The 18,386-nt window shown below is 40.3% G+C and overlaps 1 protein-coding gene across 2 annotated transcripts in view; it reads left to right on the forward strand.

The window, feature by feature from the left end:
• Nucleotides 1-2,133: 2,133 nt before the first annotated feature.
• 5-ht7 (5-hydroxytryptamine receptor 7) overlaps nucleotides 2,134-18,386 on the forward strand; it is a 124,399-nt gene continuing 108,146 nt past the window's right edge. For both annotated transcript variants that reach the window (XM_076892626.1, XM_076892627.1), the window contains exons 1-3: nucleotides 2,134-2,389; nucleotides 13,290-13,585; nucleotides 14,330-14,573. In XM_076892626.1, the coding sequence (XP_076748741.1) occupies nucleotides 2,261-2,389; nucleotides 13,290-13,585; nucleotides 14,330-14,573 (669 nt within the window). In that variant the 5' untranslated portion in view covers nucleotides 2,134-2,260. The remainder of the gene's footprint in view (nucleotides 2,390-13,289; nucleotides 13,586-14,329; nucleotides 14,574-18,386) is intronic.

Here is an 18,386-nt window from a genome sequence, read left to right on the forward strand (position 1 = left end):
GGCGGAACCAAGTCGAACCGCGTCCTGCTTCGACGTAATGGATAACGAGTTACGAAGAGCTTAAGTTTTGGTGGCTACTCGACGTTTCTGGAGGGAGATTGGCGTGTTAGGTTTAGCTTTGGGTGTCGCAAACATTTTTGTGCATTTGATGGTAGTTGTGACGAGTTGCGTCGATAGTCAGTGTTCTCAGAATTGAATCGTGCAGTTTTGTATGCGTATTTTTTAGTTTTATATATTGCAATTTAGGTTGTAGGTATAATTATAATTATATCTTTTATGTATTTCTATTTTTTTTATAAGTTTATGATAGTATCTGCTCTTCAGCTTTCTGGTTGTTGGAGAATTGTTTGTATGCTCTTGAAAATTTCGTTGCAAAGTCTGCGAGGGCTCGATCAGCCCATCGTCTCGTCGAGCAACTTATAAGGTTTGATAAGGTAATCGTCCGCTCTTTTAAGTGGAATGTTAAACGATCGGGAAGAGAAATTTAACGCTGCAGTCAGTTGACAGAGCGCAGCTTGCAGCCAGCCACTTTGCACAACAATTATCGTCTACGTAGCCGAGCTTCTCCTTCGTTGCTCGGCGCACTGTGACAATTGCGCTCGCAATTTGTTCCGCCTGTTGCACTTGTTGATGAGCGTCGTTGACAACTGCTGCCCCGGAAGCATTCCGGAACAAATGCTAGCCGGTACTTACGCTGTTGCCGACGTAGCTGATTAAAATATCGAAGAAACAAACAACCGAAATAACAGGGGAAAGAACCATCGAAAATGCAATATTTTCATCCATTGTTAACCTTACCACTGGGACCAGCAATATTGTGCTCCTTGTATTCGTAAGTTATTACAATTCGAGGAGCACTTGGAGGCTCGTTAAGAAATATTTGAAAGAAAATACTTGAAAGGACGTACGTTTCTCTTCGTTAAAAATAATAGTAGTGCATGAGAATTTTGTCAGAGAAACAATTTTTGCCAATAGACTCGTATGAGGGCTCGTTTAAAGAGCTTCCCCTTGAATTAAATCTCAGGAATCCCATCGAGTCGCATATTTTATTCTATTGGAATAATTCGCATTTTTACCTCGCCATTTCAGTGTCACGTGGTCCATCGAAGGCACTCCTACATCGAATATTTTTTTTACCGCGAAACGGCCGTCGGATGCTTTCCCTGGCGAGCAGTCGAGCATTCCGCGTCCTCGCCGTAAACGACAGCGCGTAATATCGGATAATTCTAGGAATCCGAGTAATTCGAACAGCAAAGCCACCGCCGCACTCAATACGCCCGTATGATTTATTACTCCCGCCTTTTCGCTTAATTTATATTTTAATTCGTACTACGAACTCCCAGCTCCCGCGCGCCTTAATGACAGCAGTGATAAAGCCATTTTGGCTCTTAATTACCTTCGGCCCAGAATTAATTACGCTCCGATCGCCAGCCTCGTCTCGCGTTCCCCGGCTGTTTTCGCTCAACCGTGGCCAAAAGAGAATAATTTACGCCAACTATATTTTCCTCGAGCGATTGTTCAAATTTAAAATCCGTTTAATATTGTATTTCTATATAATGATGTTCGAAGTTTATCTGTATTTTTAATTACATCGTCGCGAATCTGATCCGTTCCGTGGCTATTTAAAAAAAAATTAAACACACGGATAACTATTTCTTGACCACTACTAAATAACCATGCTTCAACATACTCGATGCTCACAACACAATTTGATGCACGATATTAAACACTGATTCCTCATATTATGACACTCTATACGTTACACTGTATTAGTCTGCGATACCATAAATTTTACGTATCATCCTCCAGAAGATTCCTCCGCTGACGTCACCACTTCCACGCCACCCTCGATTCTCCCAGGAAAGTACCAAAACCGCCCCTACCGAGCCGCAGCGCAGACCCACGCGGGATTGCGATCCCAGCGGCAATCCGACTCTAATTATCCATTTCACCCAAGAACAGAACAGCCATCTTCATACGCTCATAGTTGACGTAGACGGCGAACCAACCGCCCTCCTCGCCACCCCATCGAAGCGATCTCTATCCGATCACTGCATGATTTCAGAGCCGCGAGGGCCGGAACGTGCCAGCGGTAACGACGAACGGCTGAGCTTGGTCGCGGTCCGTGGAATCGAGTGAAGGATTCCCATGCACGGCCCTCGCCTCCCTGGAATCCCACGGTCGAGAGGAGAGAAGGAGCATGACGTAGCCGTCGACGAAGGGAGCGCTTCGGATGCTCCGGACTGGCGACTAGGCTCGTATGGAGGGGAAGAACGCAAACACCACGGAAGGCACCCTGCTTCTCAACCTGACCACTGTCGCCACGCGAGACGCCAACGACTTTCTCCGAGGATTCCCAGGGAAAAATTCCCCCTACACGGCCACGCAGGTATGGTAGACTCGATTGTCCTTGTTGTGGATGTTTGGGATGCTTTCTTTTTTAACGTTTCACGATTTGATTTCTGTTATCGCGTGGTGTGAGGAGAAAAGGTTGGTCACGCATCGAGCCATTTTGTGTTTAACCCTTTTGTTACCTTTGGGCCTAGAGGCGCTTGGAGTAAGCTCCTAAAAGTGCTTAGGAAAATTGCAATGCAACGATGCAGAGTACGAAGAAATGAATGATTTTGTTTCAGTGTTTCGAATATTTGAACGCTTTGTTTTAATGTCTTACGATTTGAGTTCTGTTATCGCGTGGTGTGAGAAGAAAAGGTTGGTCACGCGTCGAGCCATTTTGTGTTTAACCCTTTTATTACCTTTGGGCCTAGAGGCGCTTGGAGTAAACTCCTAAAAGGTGCTTAAAAAAATTGCAATGCAACGATGCAGACTACAAGAAAATTAATGATATTGTTTCAATGTTTCGAATATTTGACTATACTTTTTTTAAAATGCACGCTTAGCGAAAAGTTTACGTCGCGAATTAATTTCTACTGTATGGCACAATTGATGCGTCTCAAAGACTGTCTTAGTCAAAGGGTTAATATTCCTTTCGAAGACCTTTCTGATATTTTTCAAGAAGATGTGTCTACACGTCCGAACGCGGCCAAGAGTATTAGCAAGCGTTCGTCGCGTGTAGCGCAATCAGCTTATCACGTCTCTCACGCGATATTGCAGGCGAAAGGGTTAACGATGTAACATGTCAATGAGTTGATTACGCGCGTCTGAGTTTAACGCGTGTACTAAATAGCAGTTTGTTCACCGAGATGGCTGCCCCTCTACTCGCAGGGGTGCATTCAATGTATAGCATTTTGCGCTCCTCTGAGTTATCCCCTCTGAGGGGACATCGGTATTGATTAGTAATTACGGGAGTTAAACTTATTCCGCTGCAGCTTTTCGAGAAATCCGTGTTTCTCTCAAGTTTTTTGTTCAAATGGAAATTTTCTATTGCTGGATCAGCAATGGAAACTATAAAAATTAAGAATTAGGAGAAAATTTAGAAACTAAAAATTGCTGTTTTAGCAATAGTTTCTATTGTCAAAGTTCGCGTGCAAACGGGTAGAGTTTAGAATAAGGAGATGAAATTCGAACCTGGATTGCTCTAACAGGAGACGCGGACAACAGGGACGCACAGTTGTAACGCCGCTCTCGACAATTCTAGCGCCTCTCGCGATATTAATACAAACGCGGTCCTCATTCAGTTGGCAAGTGGCCTGCGAATTCCCCACTCAATAGGTTACGGATCTGCATTCGCGTTAGTGTCATACGGCCAGCCGTAACCATTCAGACAGGCTGTTATGTGGCTGTTCTATCGACGCATTTGTGCGGTTAGGGTAAAACATGGGGAAATTGTAAAAAGTGGCATCGCCTCAGCGACACCTTTCGAGTCGATCGATCACTCGTCTTTAAAAATCGTTTGCGTTGACAATCGTCATATTCGATTTCCTTCGGTTGTAGAATTTCCACTTTTCATTATTTAACATTTTATTTGTCTTCAATTTAAATCAAGTATTAAATTAAAAAGTGAAAGAGATAATAGCGATGTTGGAAATGGGTGAAATAAAAGTTTCTTTGAATTCTTCAAAATGAAGTTCTTTATTCTTAGACTTGGAAGGATGTCTAAACGTGTTACGAGAGTTATACGAACAATGAAGACACTTGATAGAAAATCTAGAATCCTCTTGCTTAATTAACCAGTTAACTGTGCTTGACGAGTATACTTGTTATGGCGAAGTGGCAGTGACGAGTATACTTGTCATGCGTATAAAATAATGACCATTGGTTATTTAAATGATAATTAAAAGTCTGCACGTGTTTCTCTTTCTGGCTCCTAAGTACAAATAGTTAAAGGCCCACTCAAACTAGTAGATTCCTTTCACCGTTTATAACCAGGATCCTATTTCTACATTAAAATAATCCAACAAAGTAAAAGCAGAAAGTAGAGAAACTCGCCAGATAGCGAATATTAATTAACCAGAACGCATCGTATCACATATTGCGCGATTACTCTCTAAACATCCAGCCTCATTTCCGATTTCACCCTCTGTTCTAAATTTTATTGATTACGCAAGGAGTGAAATCGATCGAATCCGTGTCATCCCCGCACCAGAGCTTCCTTTGTCGAGATTCGCCTTTTGATAAACGTCGGTGGTACCTGAAACCCGCGACACCACCGTGTAACGAACTTCCGCGCGGCTTCCAAGCGGAACAATCTCGCCCCCAAAGGATTACACCGAAACCCATCAAAGTTGCCCAGGAACTTTTGACAGCGACGAACGCTGCCGATATCGAACGAAGATCGTTGCTACGAAGATTATCGCGAGGATCATGAATAATCGTGCCCTGTGTGTTTGCGTATACTTAAATCAGGCTTGTCGCTTGGCGAAGTTCTTGCGGTCGGAAGTTCGAGAGCTGCGCAGTTAACGATAAGTATATAATTAGTTTAGTCGAGGCTGGAGGTGGGCAGAGGCCGTGGGGCCCTCTAATTAGCGAGTCTGGATAAACTCGCGGATAACTGGATAAATAATTCCTGTCCCGTTTCGAAGAGATTTGATAAAAGGCTGGGTAAAGTGGCTCGGTTAACTACCCCTTCGACGAGACAATGTCTCGCGGGAATTGCGGAGGGGGTGGTTTCAAACGTTGGCTAATGAAAAATATTCCAGCGTTCTTTGAGACGTGGTTTTTATTCTAAAGTAACGCGCGTCGTCTGCGTAAAAATGCGAAACGAAAATTGATTAATTCACGAGATGTTCGTCCTGTTCGGTTGGATCGCTCGGTTTTTACGACACGCTGCGGATATTTCAGGTAGCAGGACGCAAAGTGGAGGTTGCGTCGCGAAATATCTCGTTACGTTTCCCAGTGGTTTCGAGGAATCGCAGCGATCCTTAATGCGCACGTCGAGTGTGCTCGATCTATTGAATATCCCATAAACAAGTTCACCCGTTTTTGCATTCCGGCGAGGCAAGCCCGAGGCACGTAAAACATGAAGGATTTCCCCCTCGGACTCGAAAAGAATCTTAAAAGCCAGACTTCCAAGCTCTCTTTAGCCGTTTTATAGGCGGCGCATCGGGATTGCAGATCTCCTTCGATTCACCTTAAACGACGTTTCCGTTTCTCTGTCTCTTCGTAGGAATTCGCTGAGGGAAACCACGCGCCAGCTTAGATCGCGGCACGCGAGTCGACGCACAGTGTGTCGGATTGTCAAAGTCGGAATTTTGATCGAAAATAGACTCGTTTGTGTTATATTTTCTATAAATCAGCGATAACGAATTATAAAAATGGCTATTTCTCACTTTGGATTGGAAAATGTGTTCATTTACAATTTTATTACAAAGGAGAATAGAGGGTTAGAGGAATTACATACTTGAACTTAACATATACTAAGGGTTAATTAATTATACAATAATCATACAAATAATTTAATTACAAAATTGTTAAATAAATAACATTACAATAATTACATACTTAAGCTTAACAAATACTAAGGTTTAATTAATTATAGAATAATCATACAAATAATTTAAGTCTAAGCACGTAGTCCATAGCTTGATATCATTTTGGAGACTGCAATCTCTTTTAAAACGTTACCAAGGGCCCAGGTCCACAAACTGAGAGGTGATACTTTGTGGATTTCAAACGAACAGAATCCATAATACATTTTCTAAAAACTTTACAAATTGCAGTATGGACTTTAGGAAAAGAGTAACGAGAAATGCCATTATCTTATCAGAAGTGAAATTTTAAAATGACTGCACTAACACTTTAGAAAAATTAAAGTGCTTTGCAAGAAGGAATACGATACGACATTCTATATTCTGTTATAAGAAAAATTGATAAGAATCTTGATACGAATGAAAACGAAATGAAGTTAAACTAAAGTTAAGAGAAGGAACTGAGTCGAAGCAAAAATATATAAAATTCTGTTCTCAACCTACATTATAATCTCGCGAGATCACCTTACGTTTTGACTTTTGTTTTTCGAAACAATTTCTTGAAACTGTAAAAATCAGGAACAATTGAATTTTTTACAGCTATTATTAATGTTAATCTTCTTTCCGTTTTAGTTTTCATTTGCTATCTGTCGTACACGTGTAACATCTTACTCTTCAGTTTCACCCTCCACAGATGTCCATTTTACAAGAAGACTTCGAATTTCAACTTCCCTTAGCTGGAAGGTTTGAAGTTTCGTTCTTACTCGAAGTAACATTTGACATTCTGTAATTCCAAGAAAATGGTGAACTTTAAGGGGGTAGTACGGTGCTGATGCTTACATACAGTCACATAACATTTTCGCGTTATATGATCGCTAAGGTGAAGGTTTACGCGTGTTAAAAATATTTCCAGAATTTTCACTAAATTTATTAGTTAAAGTTATTTCTAGAAATTAAAATGTGTAGCACAGCCATAGAGGGATGGAAAATAAAATATAAGATTCCTTTTCAAGATGAAATTCCGTGGCGTTAATTGAAAAAATGGGAGCTGTATGAAAAATGTTTAACATCTATATATTACATACACAACGCTTCGGACGTTTACATGGACGATGTTTAACTTCGAAGTGCAGCCAAGGGTGGAGAACGTTGAAAAATTGAATAGAAATTACCGAATCGATACCGCGCCGCGCGTATATCCAATTTTTTCCTGAAGCTCTCTCGAATTCGAGGATAAATTACTGGAACGCGTACACAAAAGCATCCTCTTCATTTCGATGAAATATTCCATCACGTGAGAATTTACGCTGAAACTTCCGCTGAATACGAACGTGTTCGAAAATCTCGCGAGCTTCCCTTTTGTCGTCGTCGAAACCGATGATTCCATTTTGTAGTTTCAATTTCTCTCGTTGTTTCTTGCCTGTTGTTTCGTCACTCATGAAACCAAGCGCAAAGAACTGTGTAAATTTAATGGATAATCAGCAATTCTATCATGGTCAGAAATAAATCGATTCTTCTATTTATTATTCAAATTTTTATTTTTCTGCCACTGTTTATGCATTTATGGAAAATTTCAATCTGAAGAAAGTACAGTACGAACATGATATCCAAAATTATGTAAAAATTATTCATTAGAGGACCAAGAAATTTCAATTTTTTTAATTGCTCTTTTAGATGTATTTATATAGAAATAAGTTTGTACAGACATCTGTAGCTCAATTATCATGTTGCATCGTATAATCGCACTTTCATTGCGGAGAATATAGCACACGCGAACGTTTGTCTGAATCACGTATGAAGAAAGTAGATTAGAAGCGTATTATGCTTGCTCGGATTTAGTATTCGTAGATCTTCGTTAAACAAATAATTGGATATTTTCGTGAAACATTTGCATTCGAGGAGACTATTTAGTAACGCTGTGGTCCAAGTATTTGCATTAACTACGTCATTAGTATAACTCGTGATTTTCCAAATTGTGTTCCGCGAAGCATTGGTGTTTCGAGCGCGCGAACGATCAGTTAGTGTTTCAAGAAAAATTCTGAAAGAAACACTGTTTGCTTTCTTTAAGAATTGAAATAAATTTTTACTTTGTTTATTTCATATATCCGTGTTATCATTTGCTATAACTAAAAACTCAAATTCACTCTAGCGTTGCTAAACAATTTTTGAACTTCAAGAGTGTTTCGCAATGAGAAAAGCTTGAGAAACACTGGTAGAGCTGTTCGAAATAATAAAAAGTATCTTCACACGTGTCTTGATTGCAGTCACTTAATTCCATCAGAATCATTATGAAAGTTCTTCACTTTTTTCAAAGCTATTAATTTAAAAGTTATACCCGTTCAGGTATTACATAGAGCTACTGATAATAAGTTTGAATAAAAGTCGATAGTAATTAAGGGAAGGTACGCGTAGTTAACAAAGCTGAGTTGTTGCAAAAAATGTCACTAAGTAGTACAAACAGAGCAAGAACCCATTAAGAAACGTTAAGAAGATTGGTGATACTTCGCTGATACGAAAGTAAAATAAGAGTCGAAGAATTATTGGCCCAGATTACTGTAACACAGAGTCAAAACTTGCTTCCTAGAAGGCAGAGATCGTCTTCCTTATCATCGTTCGTCGTGCTGTGCAAAGATGAAAAGTTGCCTTCACGGGGTGGTACACTAACAAGAGATATATCAGCTTGCATAATTTCGCCTACTGCTCCCTAAGATACTATTTAAAACTCGTCCTTAAGTGCGTTATTCCATTCAAAAATAAAAAAATAAAAATACAGGCGACTCCTCCGTACAATTCTATACCTGAGAACTAAGCTAATTCAAATCAATTTTTTTAAATCTACAAAGATCTTAAATCATAGAAATCCTGTATAAAAATAAAATATAAAGTTTTCAATTTTTTCTACTAATAAAGAGATTCAATATCGTTCATCTGAATATATTTTAATATCAAACGAAACGAAAATGGACACGCGTTGGACCGATTCTTAACTACAGAATTATCCGAGAAAAGATAGTTCCACCTGTACACACACACGCGCGCAGAGTTCATAGCCAATCAAACTTGCAACGCTTCTAACTTCCCAGCACCTCGCAGAACGTATTCCCAGCGTCGTCGACCGCCATTATGGTGCACGCGGAGTGGAGCGTTAAGTTCGAGTTCGCAGCCAGGCTCGCGGAAACAAGCGCGCAAGGACTCTCGACTTTTACCGCTCTAAGGCAGCTCTAGCGTTAGACCAGCAGTAGCGCAACACATTCGCGATCGAGAACTGACATTAAGACAAGGTTAGGGGGTGTTGTTATCACTGTGGGAGCAGACGAGATAGGGAATCAGTCGGGTCTGCGTCGATCGATGACGATCAGCTGTTGTACCAGTCGCTTCCAGGGAAACGAGGGGATCTGGCGGGGGTGAGAATGTTCTGCTAATCCATGACGATGAAGATTACATTGGATCACTTTACATAGACGTGCAATTTCGAAATTACGTTGGAAGAAATCGGTGCAGGGAAAGGTTGTTTGTCTCAAGTTGTCGAAGGACGAGAGCTAAGTAAATTTATGTATCTAGAGAACCCTATTGGAGTACCAAAATTTGTACACGAGTCATCAGTTCACAGTGTAACTTTTTCGTAGCCCTTTGAATAACGGAGGGAGAGGCATTTAGTCAAATGTTTTGGAGGTTACAATTTATTAGTGATAAAAGAATTTGACTTGATCGAAGGTTATTGAGCTTTTGCGCTCGAATGGCGACTCTCACTCGCCACGATGTTTCGCGTGGCAGCTCGAGTGACGAGCGAGAATCAACAGTCTCTGTTTATACTGAATTTCGTTATCTGTAATTGATAGATGCGAGGTATTGGTTCGAGAATAGGTTTATGTTTTTCGTTGGAAAGTGACACTGTGACGTAAAATTCCTCTACGACTGTAGTCTTGAATACGATGTGTCTAGCTTCAGTACAGTTTCGACGATCGTAGCAAGCGCACGTGTCGCGAGGTTTTCCACTACTCGTTTTGAAAGTTCCAACGCGAGTTTGATTTTGAATTGTACGTATGTTCGTGTGGTGTAGTATCGTGTACGAGAAATAGAAAAATTAGAGTAATAGATATCAGTGAATCTGGAAGTAGCAGCGATGACTCAATTCAGAATATCTTGGTAAGTGTTTATGTAAAATATCACACGAAACGCAACTACAGAACTTGAACTTCGATAATTGTGTTTTTCAAACTGTAAACATAGATAATATATCAAAATGTAACACTTGCGTATGTTAATTTCTATATAAATTCATTTACACGCGAAAAGTCATCGACCGCAAAGGGTTAATGCTTTCTACTGTCCATTTTTGTTCGCTACACAATCAACTTTCGTTTGCTTTAGATGTAATTTGTAAATGTAGTTTCGATCAAGTTTTTTCGACACAAAATTTGATCACCATTCGCTTTCTTTTTTTTTTCTTATTTCTTAATCAATGATATGCCATGCTTACTTAACTTCGATGAATGTGCACACTAAAAATCCAGAAAAAATAGTAATCTTCCTACTGAAGCACATTAGTTATATAATCTAGAAAAGTTGGAAATGTGAATTGGATAAGTGTCGTATATCGAAAGAAACATTAAACAATCCAACAAGAAGTACTGGTAGATCTCCTTAAACCTTCTAGAAACGTTGGTCTCCAATGATACATGTTCAGGTATTAAGTCACTAAAGAAGCACTTATTTTATTCGAGCATTACATCCATAGGTTGTTTTTCCAAATGAATTAGAATTATTAAACTAGAATGAATGAAACGGCAATTTATGATTCAGAGTGAGGATCCTTTGATATGTCTAATAAAACATTTTTCACTACTTAATAATAACAACAACTTACTATCTTACTTCATTTAAAACATTCTCAATTTGTGTCACGAAAAACGTTTCTAATAGCATACATTACACATGATCTTCTATAAATCAGACTAGAAACAGTGAAAGTCGGAAACATTTTAGACTCGTACTACGTAAAACCAGATTATCCCAATTATTATAACTTGAACGCACGGTGGGAAATGCAAGCTCGAATGCGAGTAACTTGGCTAATCACAGAACGAGCCTTTGAGAAAATTCCATTGAAATAAATGAAATTGCGAGCGGAAACTCGAGCGATTATAAACGCAAAATGAGCGCGACGCGCCAAAAACGACCACTCGCCAGGGAGCAGGCGATTTTCATTTTAATCAAATCACGATGCGATTTAATCGCCTTTGCCAACGGAGAACCGGTCTCTTCCACCGCCCACCGCGGGCGCCCGTCCTCTTCCGGGTGCCGTTTGTTTGTCGATTTCGCTCTCGGTCCGCCGCGCTGATGCAAATCGCGCGGATACGTTTCCGCGCTGGCCAACTCCCGCGACGCGGAATAATCGCGCGATTCCCCGTTACTCGCGAGCAGTAACGCTGAAGCCTCGATGATGCATGTGTGCACGCGGCCGCTGTAATAACGTCGTCATTTTTCCCGATCAAAACACGCGCGAGCCCGTGATAAATACCGCGCGAATACAGCTGACGTCGCTGTGTATCGCGTCCCAGTGCGTTAAGATTATCTTAAATTAAACGGAACGGTCCGCGCAGTTTAATTACCGTCCCAACATCGTTTCGAATGGTCGCATCGCGGCTCAGTATATTTGCAGCGGCTCGTTAATATCCCGCTGTTCGCGCGAATCAGAAAAACCGCGGTTCGTAGCTGGCGCTCGTTCACTGTAAGGGCTGATCGCCATTTACTTTATCGATACACTGTTATCTGTGTTATTAATTTCTGTGCTTCAGCGCTCTTCTTTAATACGTTTGCTATATTATATGATATCGACTGTCAATTATAGAACGTTGAGTGCTTTTTGTTGCAAATGTATTTAGTATTCGTAAACGATGAAAAAATGAATACACGTGAGAAGGAAAAATATTCAACGACCTCCTGCGAAATAATAACTATTTAACTTTGATAAAAAATTGTAAACGGTGCGTTTGATGAACCATTACAGCAAACACGGTTTTTATTGATGTCTGATTACAATAAGGGGTGCCAAGAGTCACTGAAGGGCGCGTACACATCTGTCGCCCATTTACACTTGCATATGTCAGTGCACAGAGGTGCATCGACATTAACAGAGTGTTCTGCCTTTCCAAAAGGCCGCGAGCGGATGGTTTCTGGTTTTTGCCAAGGCTCTCGTCCGCGTTCCCCAAATTTCTATGAGAAATTCACCACGCTTCATCCCCTAACTCCGACCGCAATTTGTAATCTAGTGAATTCAAATCTCCGCCAGCGGAGAGCCAGACTTCCGTCGAAACACGTGGTCATTCTTCTCTGTTTTTTTTTTTTTTTTTTACTTTGTGCATCGTAGCGGAACGCGTCCGCTGCAGAATGCAGCCCTGTTTTTGAAAGGGAGTCGTCGTCGGGAAATTTTCGCTACGCTTGCCAGAGCGTACTTGCCAGTGCGCTCTGACTGTCAGAGAACGGTTGATACCTCATAAAAGAACTTAAGGTTGCACCAGATTTACTGTTCAACTGTGTGTTAAATGAAAAAAGTACATGTGAAACAAATATAGTGAAGCAAATAATTAAATACAAATATATGAAAGAAAATAGGTTTCGTGGAGTTCTTTGGGTTCTTGTTAACACATTGCTGACCAGTCACGAGTTAACTCGTATTTTCGTGGCCAAGCGTTGGTGACCATCCACGAGTGAACTCGTAATAAGCTTTTTTCCGCATCTTTATTGTTTTCACGGCGCACTGTTGGAAATTTTGTAGTGTAATTACTTGCTCTGCATATCTCGAGTTGTGTCTTGCTTATAAGACCCGATATATTTGCAAAACTTATGGTGTACCATTACACGTAGGTGATTGTTATACTTTTTATCATACGAAAAAGAAATATTAAGACTTGAATAATAGCCGAGCCAAAACAATAGCCGAGCAAAGGTTAATGAGGTAAATTTTCAGAAAATTTGCTGGTCAGCAGTGTGTTAAGTAACAAATTTACGACACGTCGTTTGCTATTGAACAGTAAACGCCTAGAGCTTAAAATGCTAATTAAAATTCCAGCGTAGCCCTACTTACACAAATCTAAACCCTGAAAAATTGTAAATGTGTCGTTCGCGTTGTAAACTTGGAGCACTCTTGTGTGATATAAACATAGTAGAGGAAAACTAAATACACGAAGAATTAAAGAGACCCATCGATTTGATTTTTCGCAGGCAATACTTATCGCCTTGGTTCCTAGCTTAAAATACTAATCAAAATTCCAGCGTAGCTCTACTTATCTAAATCTAAATCCTGAAAAATTGTAAATGTGTCGTTCGCGTTGTAAACTTGTAGCACTCTTGTGATCTAAACACAGTGGAGGAAAACTAAACACACGAAGAATTAAAGAGACCCATCGATTTGATTTTCCGCAGGCAATACTTATCGCCTTGGTGCTTGGCAGCATCATCGTCGGGACCGTGATCGGGAACATTCTGGTCTGCGTCGCCGTGTTCCTCGTTAGGAAGCTGCGACGGCCGTGCAACTATCTGCTGGTTAGCCTGGCGGTTAGCGATCTCTGCGTCGCCCTCCTGGTAATGCCGATGGCGTTGCTCTACGAGATATCCGGTAATTGGTCCTTCGGCGCAATTATGTGCGACGTTTGGGTCAGCTTCGACGTGCTCAGTTGCACGGCGAGTATCCTGAACCTCTGCATGATCTCCGTGGATAGGTGAGTAGACTCGAGACCACCGAAAATTTCACGGTAAATCGAGTTCCCCGGATAGTTACGTCCTCTGAAACCGAGTTACCTGTACCGCGCGATCGACGAACAAAATTGTTCGCAAAACCAGTCGAGGAGATTAGTGGATCGTGCGATATAATTATCGAGCGTTCTGGAAGAAGGACGACAGAAATGAAGCGATAAAATAAATTAATTGCATTGAGAATTGCATTGAGACAAATGATTCACCTTTCGACTTATGTCTACTAATATCGTTTTTTCATAAAATACACAGTACAAAAATTTCATTCGTCAACAAGAGAATCACACATGTCAAACGCAATCCCTCATCCACAAAGCTCCTCGATAATAACGACGAAAATCTGAAAAAATTCAGAAGTACGAAAGCAAAGAGACACGCGAGGGTGATTCACAGTAGCTCGATGCAGAAATGGAACTGGAACGTGGACACGCGTCGATCGAGGGTGACTGGATGATTCAGCAACCCCTGAGCAGGTATATTTTCTTTACGCGTCGCGCAAGTTGACGGACCTCGCGACGAGGGTGCTGGTCCCGATGCGAACCAGTCGAGGTGAACGAACGACGGGGAGGGGAACGAGAACGTAGACGCTCGCGTCGGGAACGAAGGGGGTGGGCCGCGTCGTTTCATTTAATCGGATAGCGTCCCGCTGTTTTTGTTAACCGTCGACGAGGCGACGCGTGTGAACCGTGCGACCCACGTTGCTGTCGCAGATTCTGCGCCATCACGAAACCACTGAAATACGGGGTGAAGAGGACGCCGCGGCGGATGATCATCTACGTCAGCCTCGTTTGGTTAGGGGCGGCGTGCATCAGTCTGCCGCCGCTGCTTATTATGGGCAACGAGCACACTTACTCGGAGACAGGCCCGTCCCATTGCTACGTCTGCCAGAATTTCTTCTATCAGATCTACGCCACCCTGGGCAGCTTCTACATACCCCTCTTCGTCATGATTCAGGTACGATTTGCAAGGACACATTCCGCGTATTCTAGTTCGCACGGTTCATTCCATCTTTCTATTCTTCAGAATTTTTCAAAGTTATTCACATTGCGTGGACAAAATTGTTTTTCATTCATTTTTAGTAAAGAAGAGCTTTTATATCAAAATTGTTGCTTTTATATGAATAGCTATGTAGCTTATATGTTTGCTATTATTATAGAGCACCCTTTTAGTAAAAATAACATTAAAGTGTTATTAGAGTGATAATTACCAATATATTCTTGAGAAATTTTCCAACTCTTTAAGGAACAACGTAACAATTTCTAAATAATTTTGAGAGTTTAAATATCATAGATAGTAAATTTAATAGATATTTAATTTATTTATAACTTTCATATTAGTGTTTTGATTAATTTCATTACGATTAGACTACCGCATGCGCTTGGTTGTTATATTTTTGTTGGAATTTTCTAGTTAATTTGAAAAAATGACAGTTACAAGTTTCCTCGAACGAGCGAGCAGACTCGTGATCGTACACGGTTAAGGATTTTAGGTTCCCGTGACTCGAGTCTGCACAGTTGGCGCAGTTACTCGAGGCTTCCACGTGTAAACCGTGTCCATTAGGAATTATGTCCCGACAGCATCGCATGAACCCAACTTTCTCAAGAGTCAAGCGATACAGCGATAACCGTTACCAAGGGTATGGTTCCTGGTGGATACGGGTTGCATCCAGAAACATCGAGTGGTAACAATGACTTCGCAATTGTCTGGCTGTTCTCGCAGTGGACAATGCAGGAAACGAGCTGCTCGCCACGAATACGAAATATCTTCTAAATTTGTCTCTGTCGTTTTCACTTCTGAGCGTAACTTAAGGATGGATTTTAAGCTCGCGTTTAAAATTGGCCTAATTCCGAACTGAACGGAGCACCGATTCCAATATCGAAGTCTCGAGTGGGCTGAAAGTTTCCGGATATTAAGAGAATAATTAATTCGTTAAATAATATAAGTTAGCCGACGTTATCCCGTTTTATTCCCGAATTATTCCAACTTTAAGAAACTCCCTAATGGTAACGCAGTTTGATATAATAATTTCAGACTTAGTTGGAGAGCGTTATACGAAAGTGTTCGAAGATTTCTGCGACTCTAAGAAACTGGTCGCTCTTATCACGCTTTATTACGAGGAACGATAAATATTTGAGGGGTTGATAACAGTTCTCAAGCGTAGTTGTTTAATTATTCGTTTTAGACTCGATGGTATTTTCCACCTCGAGTCGTTATATCCAACTAGTTGTTAAACTGCGCGTTGAATTAATTGAGATATCGACGTTCATGCGGTGTATAATGATTAAAGTGTCATTGGACATTAATGACACCCTGGCTGACAACGAAGTTAGTTACCTTCGCCTAATGAAGTCTGATTAATGCGTTAGAAGGTGTCTTGTGCTATCAGGTGGATCGTCTGTGGAGCAGCTAGAGTGATGATTATAATTTCCAACTTGCACTAACTCTAGATTGACTGAGCTGCTCATAAATCAACCGTTCCCACCCCTACGGTATAAACTTGATAAACTCTGATCGTCTTTGATTTCTATTTCATTTAAAGCGTCTTGAATGTCGCCTTTCAGATTATTTTTAATGGAAATCAGAGATGATTATTAAAAAATATCTTGCAACAAAATTTGTATACATGCAAATTTATGAGCACGTTGAATTTTTAATAGAATTCTCTTCAGATTGCTTCAAATGAAGATTGAAGACGATTATTAAACGATATCTTGCAAAAAAATGTATATACGAGTTTAGTCGAAAATGTTTAATTATTTAAAAAATCGCTTAGGATCGATGTAGCGATAAAACTAGTTTCTCCCAGTTCCGTGTTGCTTGTTATACCAAAATACGTTCGACTGGCCAGATTGGCATTAAATCGATATTCAATTTTTCGTTGCGAGTTTAACAATTCAGTGCCGCATCAATCCGACTGAACTATATTTAATTTAACCAAATTTGAACGTCACGTCAAATCGCTTCGGATTCAAATCTGATAGAAAGTAATTGCGAGGGGAAGATAAAAATTGTTTAAAACATCAACACGATAAAGAACAACGTTCGTTTGAATGAAATATGAAAATTGGCCTTCGTTTCGTTCTCATTAATTTACTTTAAGCAAGTTTCCTAAACTACTTTCCATTATAGCGTGAATTATGTAATTATTTGCAAATTTATTGGTCCCGTCCAGCTTTCTCAGGCTTTTGTCTGTCGGTCGTAACGACTACCTTTTGTTAAACTAAATCTAATTGCCATGGACGTAACGGTACTGTGTATTTAACGTTCATTCATAATTGGATCGATTTTATAATTATTTAGATTAAAATTACTCTCTCTCTCTCTCTCTCTTAATTACACTTTTTGTTTGGTTAATTGGTAAACAGATGCTAAAGGTTGAGCGTATTGATTTCCTTGGTCGGATAAAAGCATGTAATAGAATAATAATATTAGATCGATGGACTGAATGAAATATTAAAATTGAAATAGTCTTCTCCATTTCTTGCTTCTTATTAGTTTACTATTTTCTTAATTATAACCTGTTAAATACCTGCAAAATTTTCATACAAATTATTAGTAGACTTGTGCAAAGTTTATTCATAAAGTTTCCAAGAATAACGAAATTTAATTGCCAGAAAAATTGAATTCATTGTTACACATGTTGATTTAATTTTTGGCAATGAAAGATGCAAGAAAAATTTGTTCTGCTTTAAGTGGAACTATTTTTATTTCGAAATTAAATTTTCTTATTTGCGAGTAAATTAATAATATTAGTGGAACTACATTATTTTCTGATTAGTTGAATAATTTTCTACGGTCGATAGTAATTGTATAACACGCAAAGGTATGAAAGGTATGCTAATAATCTATCCTTAAATCACTTCCAAGACAATCTATGAAATTGACTTAACAGACAGTGACTATTATTTATCGACTACTATTATTTACTGAAAATCGTGCACGTCGACGTTCTCCTTGGCGAATTCCACCGTGCAGTATTCAATTTCCAATAAGAAGCTTTCCTTCTAAATCCACTTCTCTATATGCACCGAATAAAATAGCTGAAATAAAATCGCTGTCAACGCGAAATGAGCAACAGCGAGGCGAGTATCTCGCCACAATATTTGACAATCCATCTGTAAATCACGCTTCATTAATTTCTATTTCACAATTACACAATTGCTACAACAATATAGAATACAAAAATAACTAGAGACAATATTATAACGTCCATAAAACAAAGTTCAAACGATATTTGCCGACCACAATCAACAAAATTACACAACCGAGAGGGTTAAAAGAAAACAGGAAATGGTAGAACTTTCGCTAATGAAATTCCCAGGCAGACAATAGCTCCGCACACAACAGAACCGTGCATTCCCCATCCGTTTCGTTCGGCATTTAACACGTCGCCTAACTTACTCGAATAAACACCGCGTTCAAACATTATTGCACGATCAAACAGGCAATGTAACCGTCCGCGCGTCCATTCGAACGCGGGGGTGGGCGGTTAACAACGCGAAACTCGCCGGTGGATTCGCTCGATGGAATCGACTTTCGACGTCGCGTAGCGCGGAATTGATTGGACGTTTCGCGGCTAACAAACTCGTGGATATAATTGACGGCGAGTCGGTAACGAGCGCGGAAAATAAACGACCGCGGCCCCGTGGCCGCCGTTCGCGCGAGGCGTCCACGCGAATTGACATAATAACGGTTAAATAATTGCCGCGACCGCGTGCAACGCGATGGATAGTGTTTTCTAGCCAGGCATCGCATTAATTAATCCGA

Source organism: Xylocopa sonorina, chromosome 3 (assembly GCF_050948175.1).
Source record: "Xylocopa sonorina isolate GNS202 chromosome 3, iyXylSono1_principal, whole genome shotgun sequence".
In the NCBI taxonomy this organism is placed as follows: Eukaryota; Metazoa; Arthropoda; class Insecta; order Hymenoptera; family Apidae; genus Xylocopa; species Xylocopa sonorina.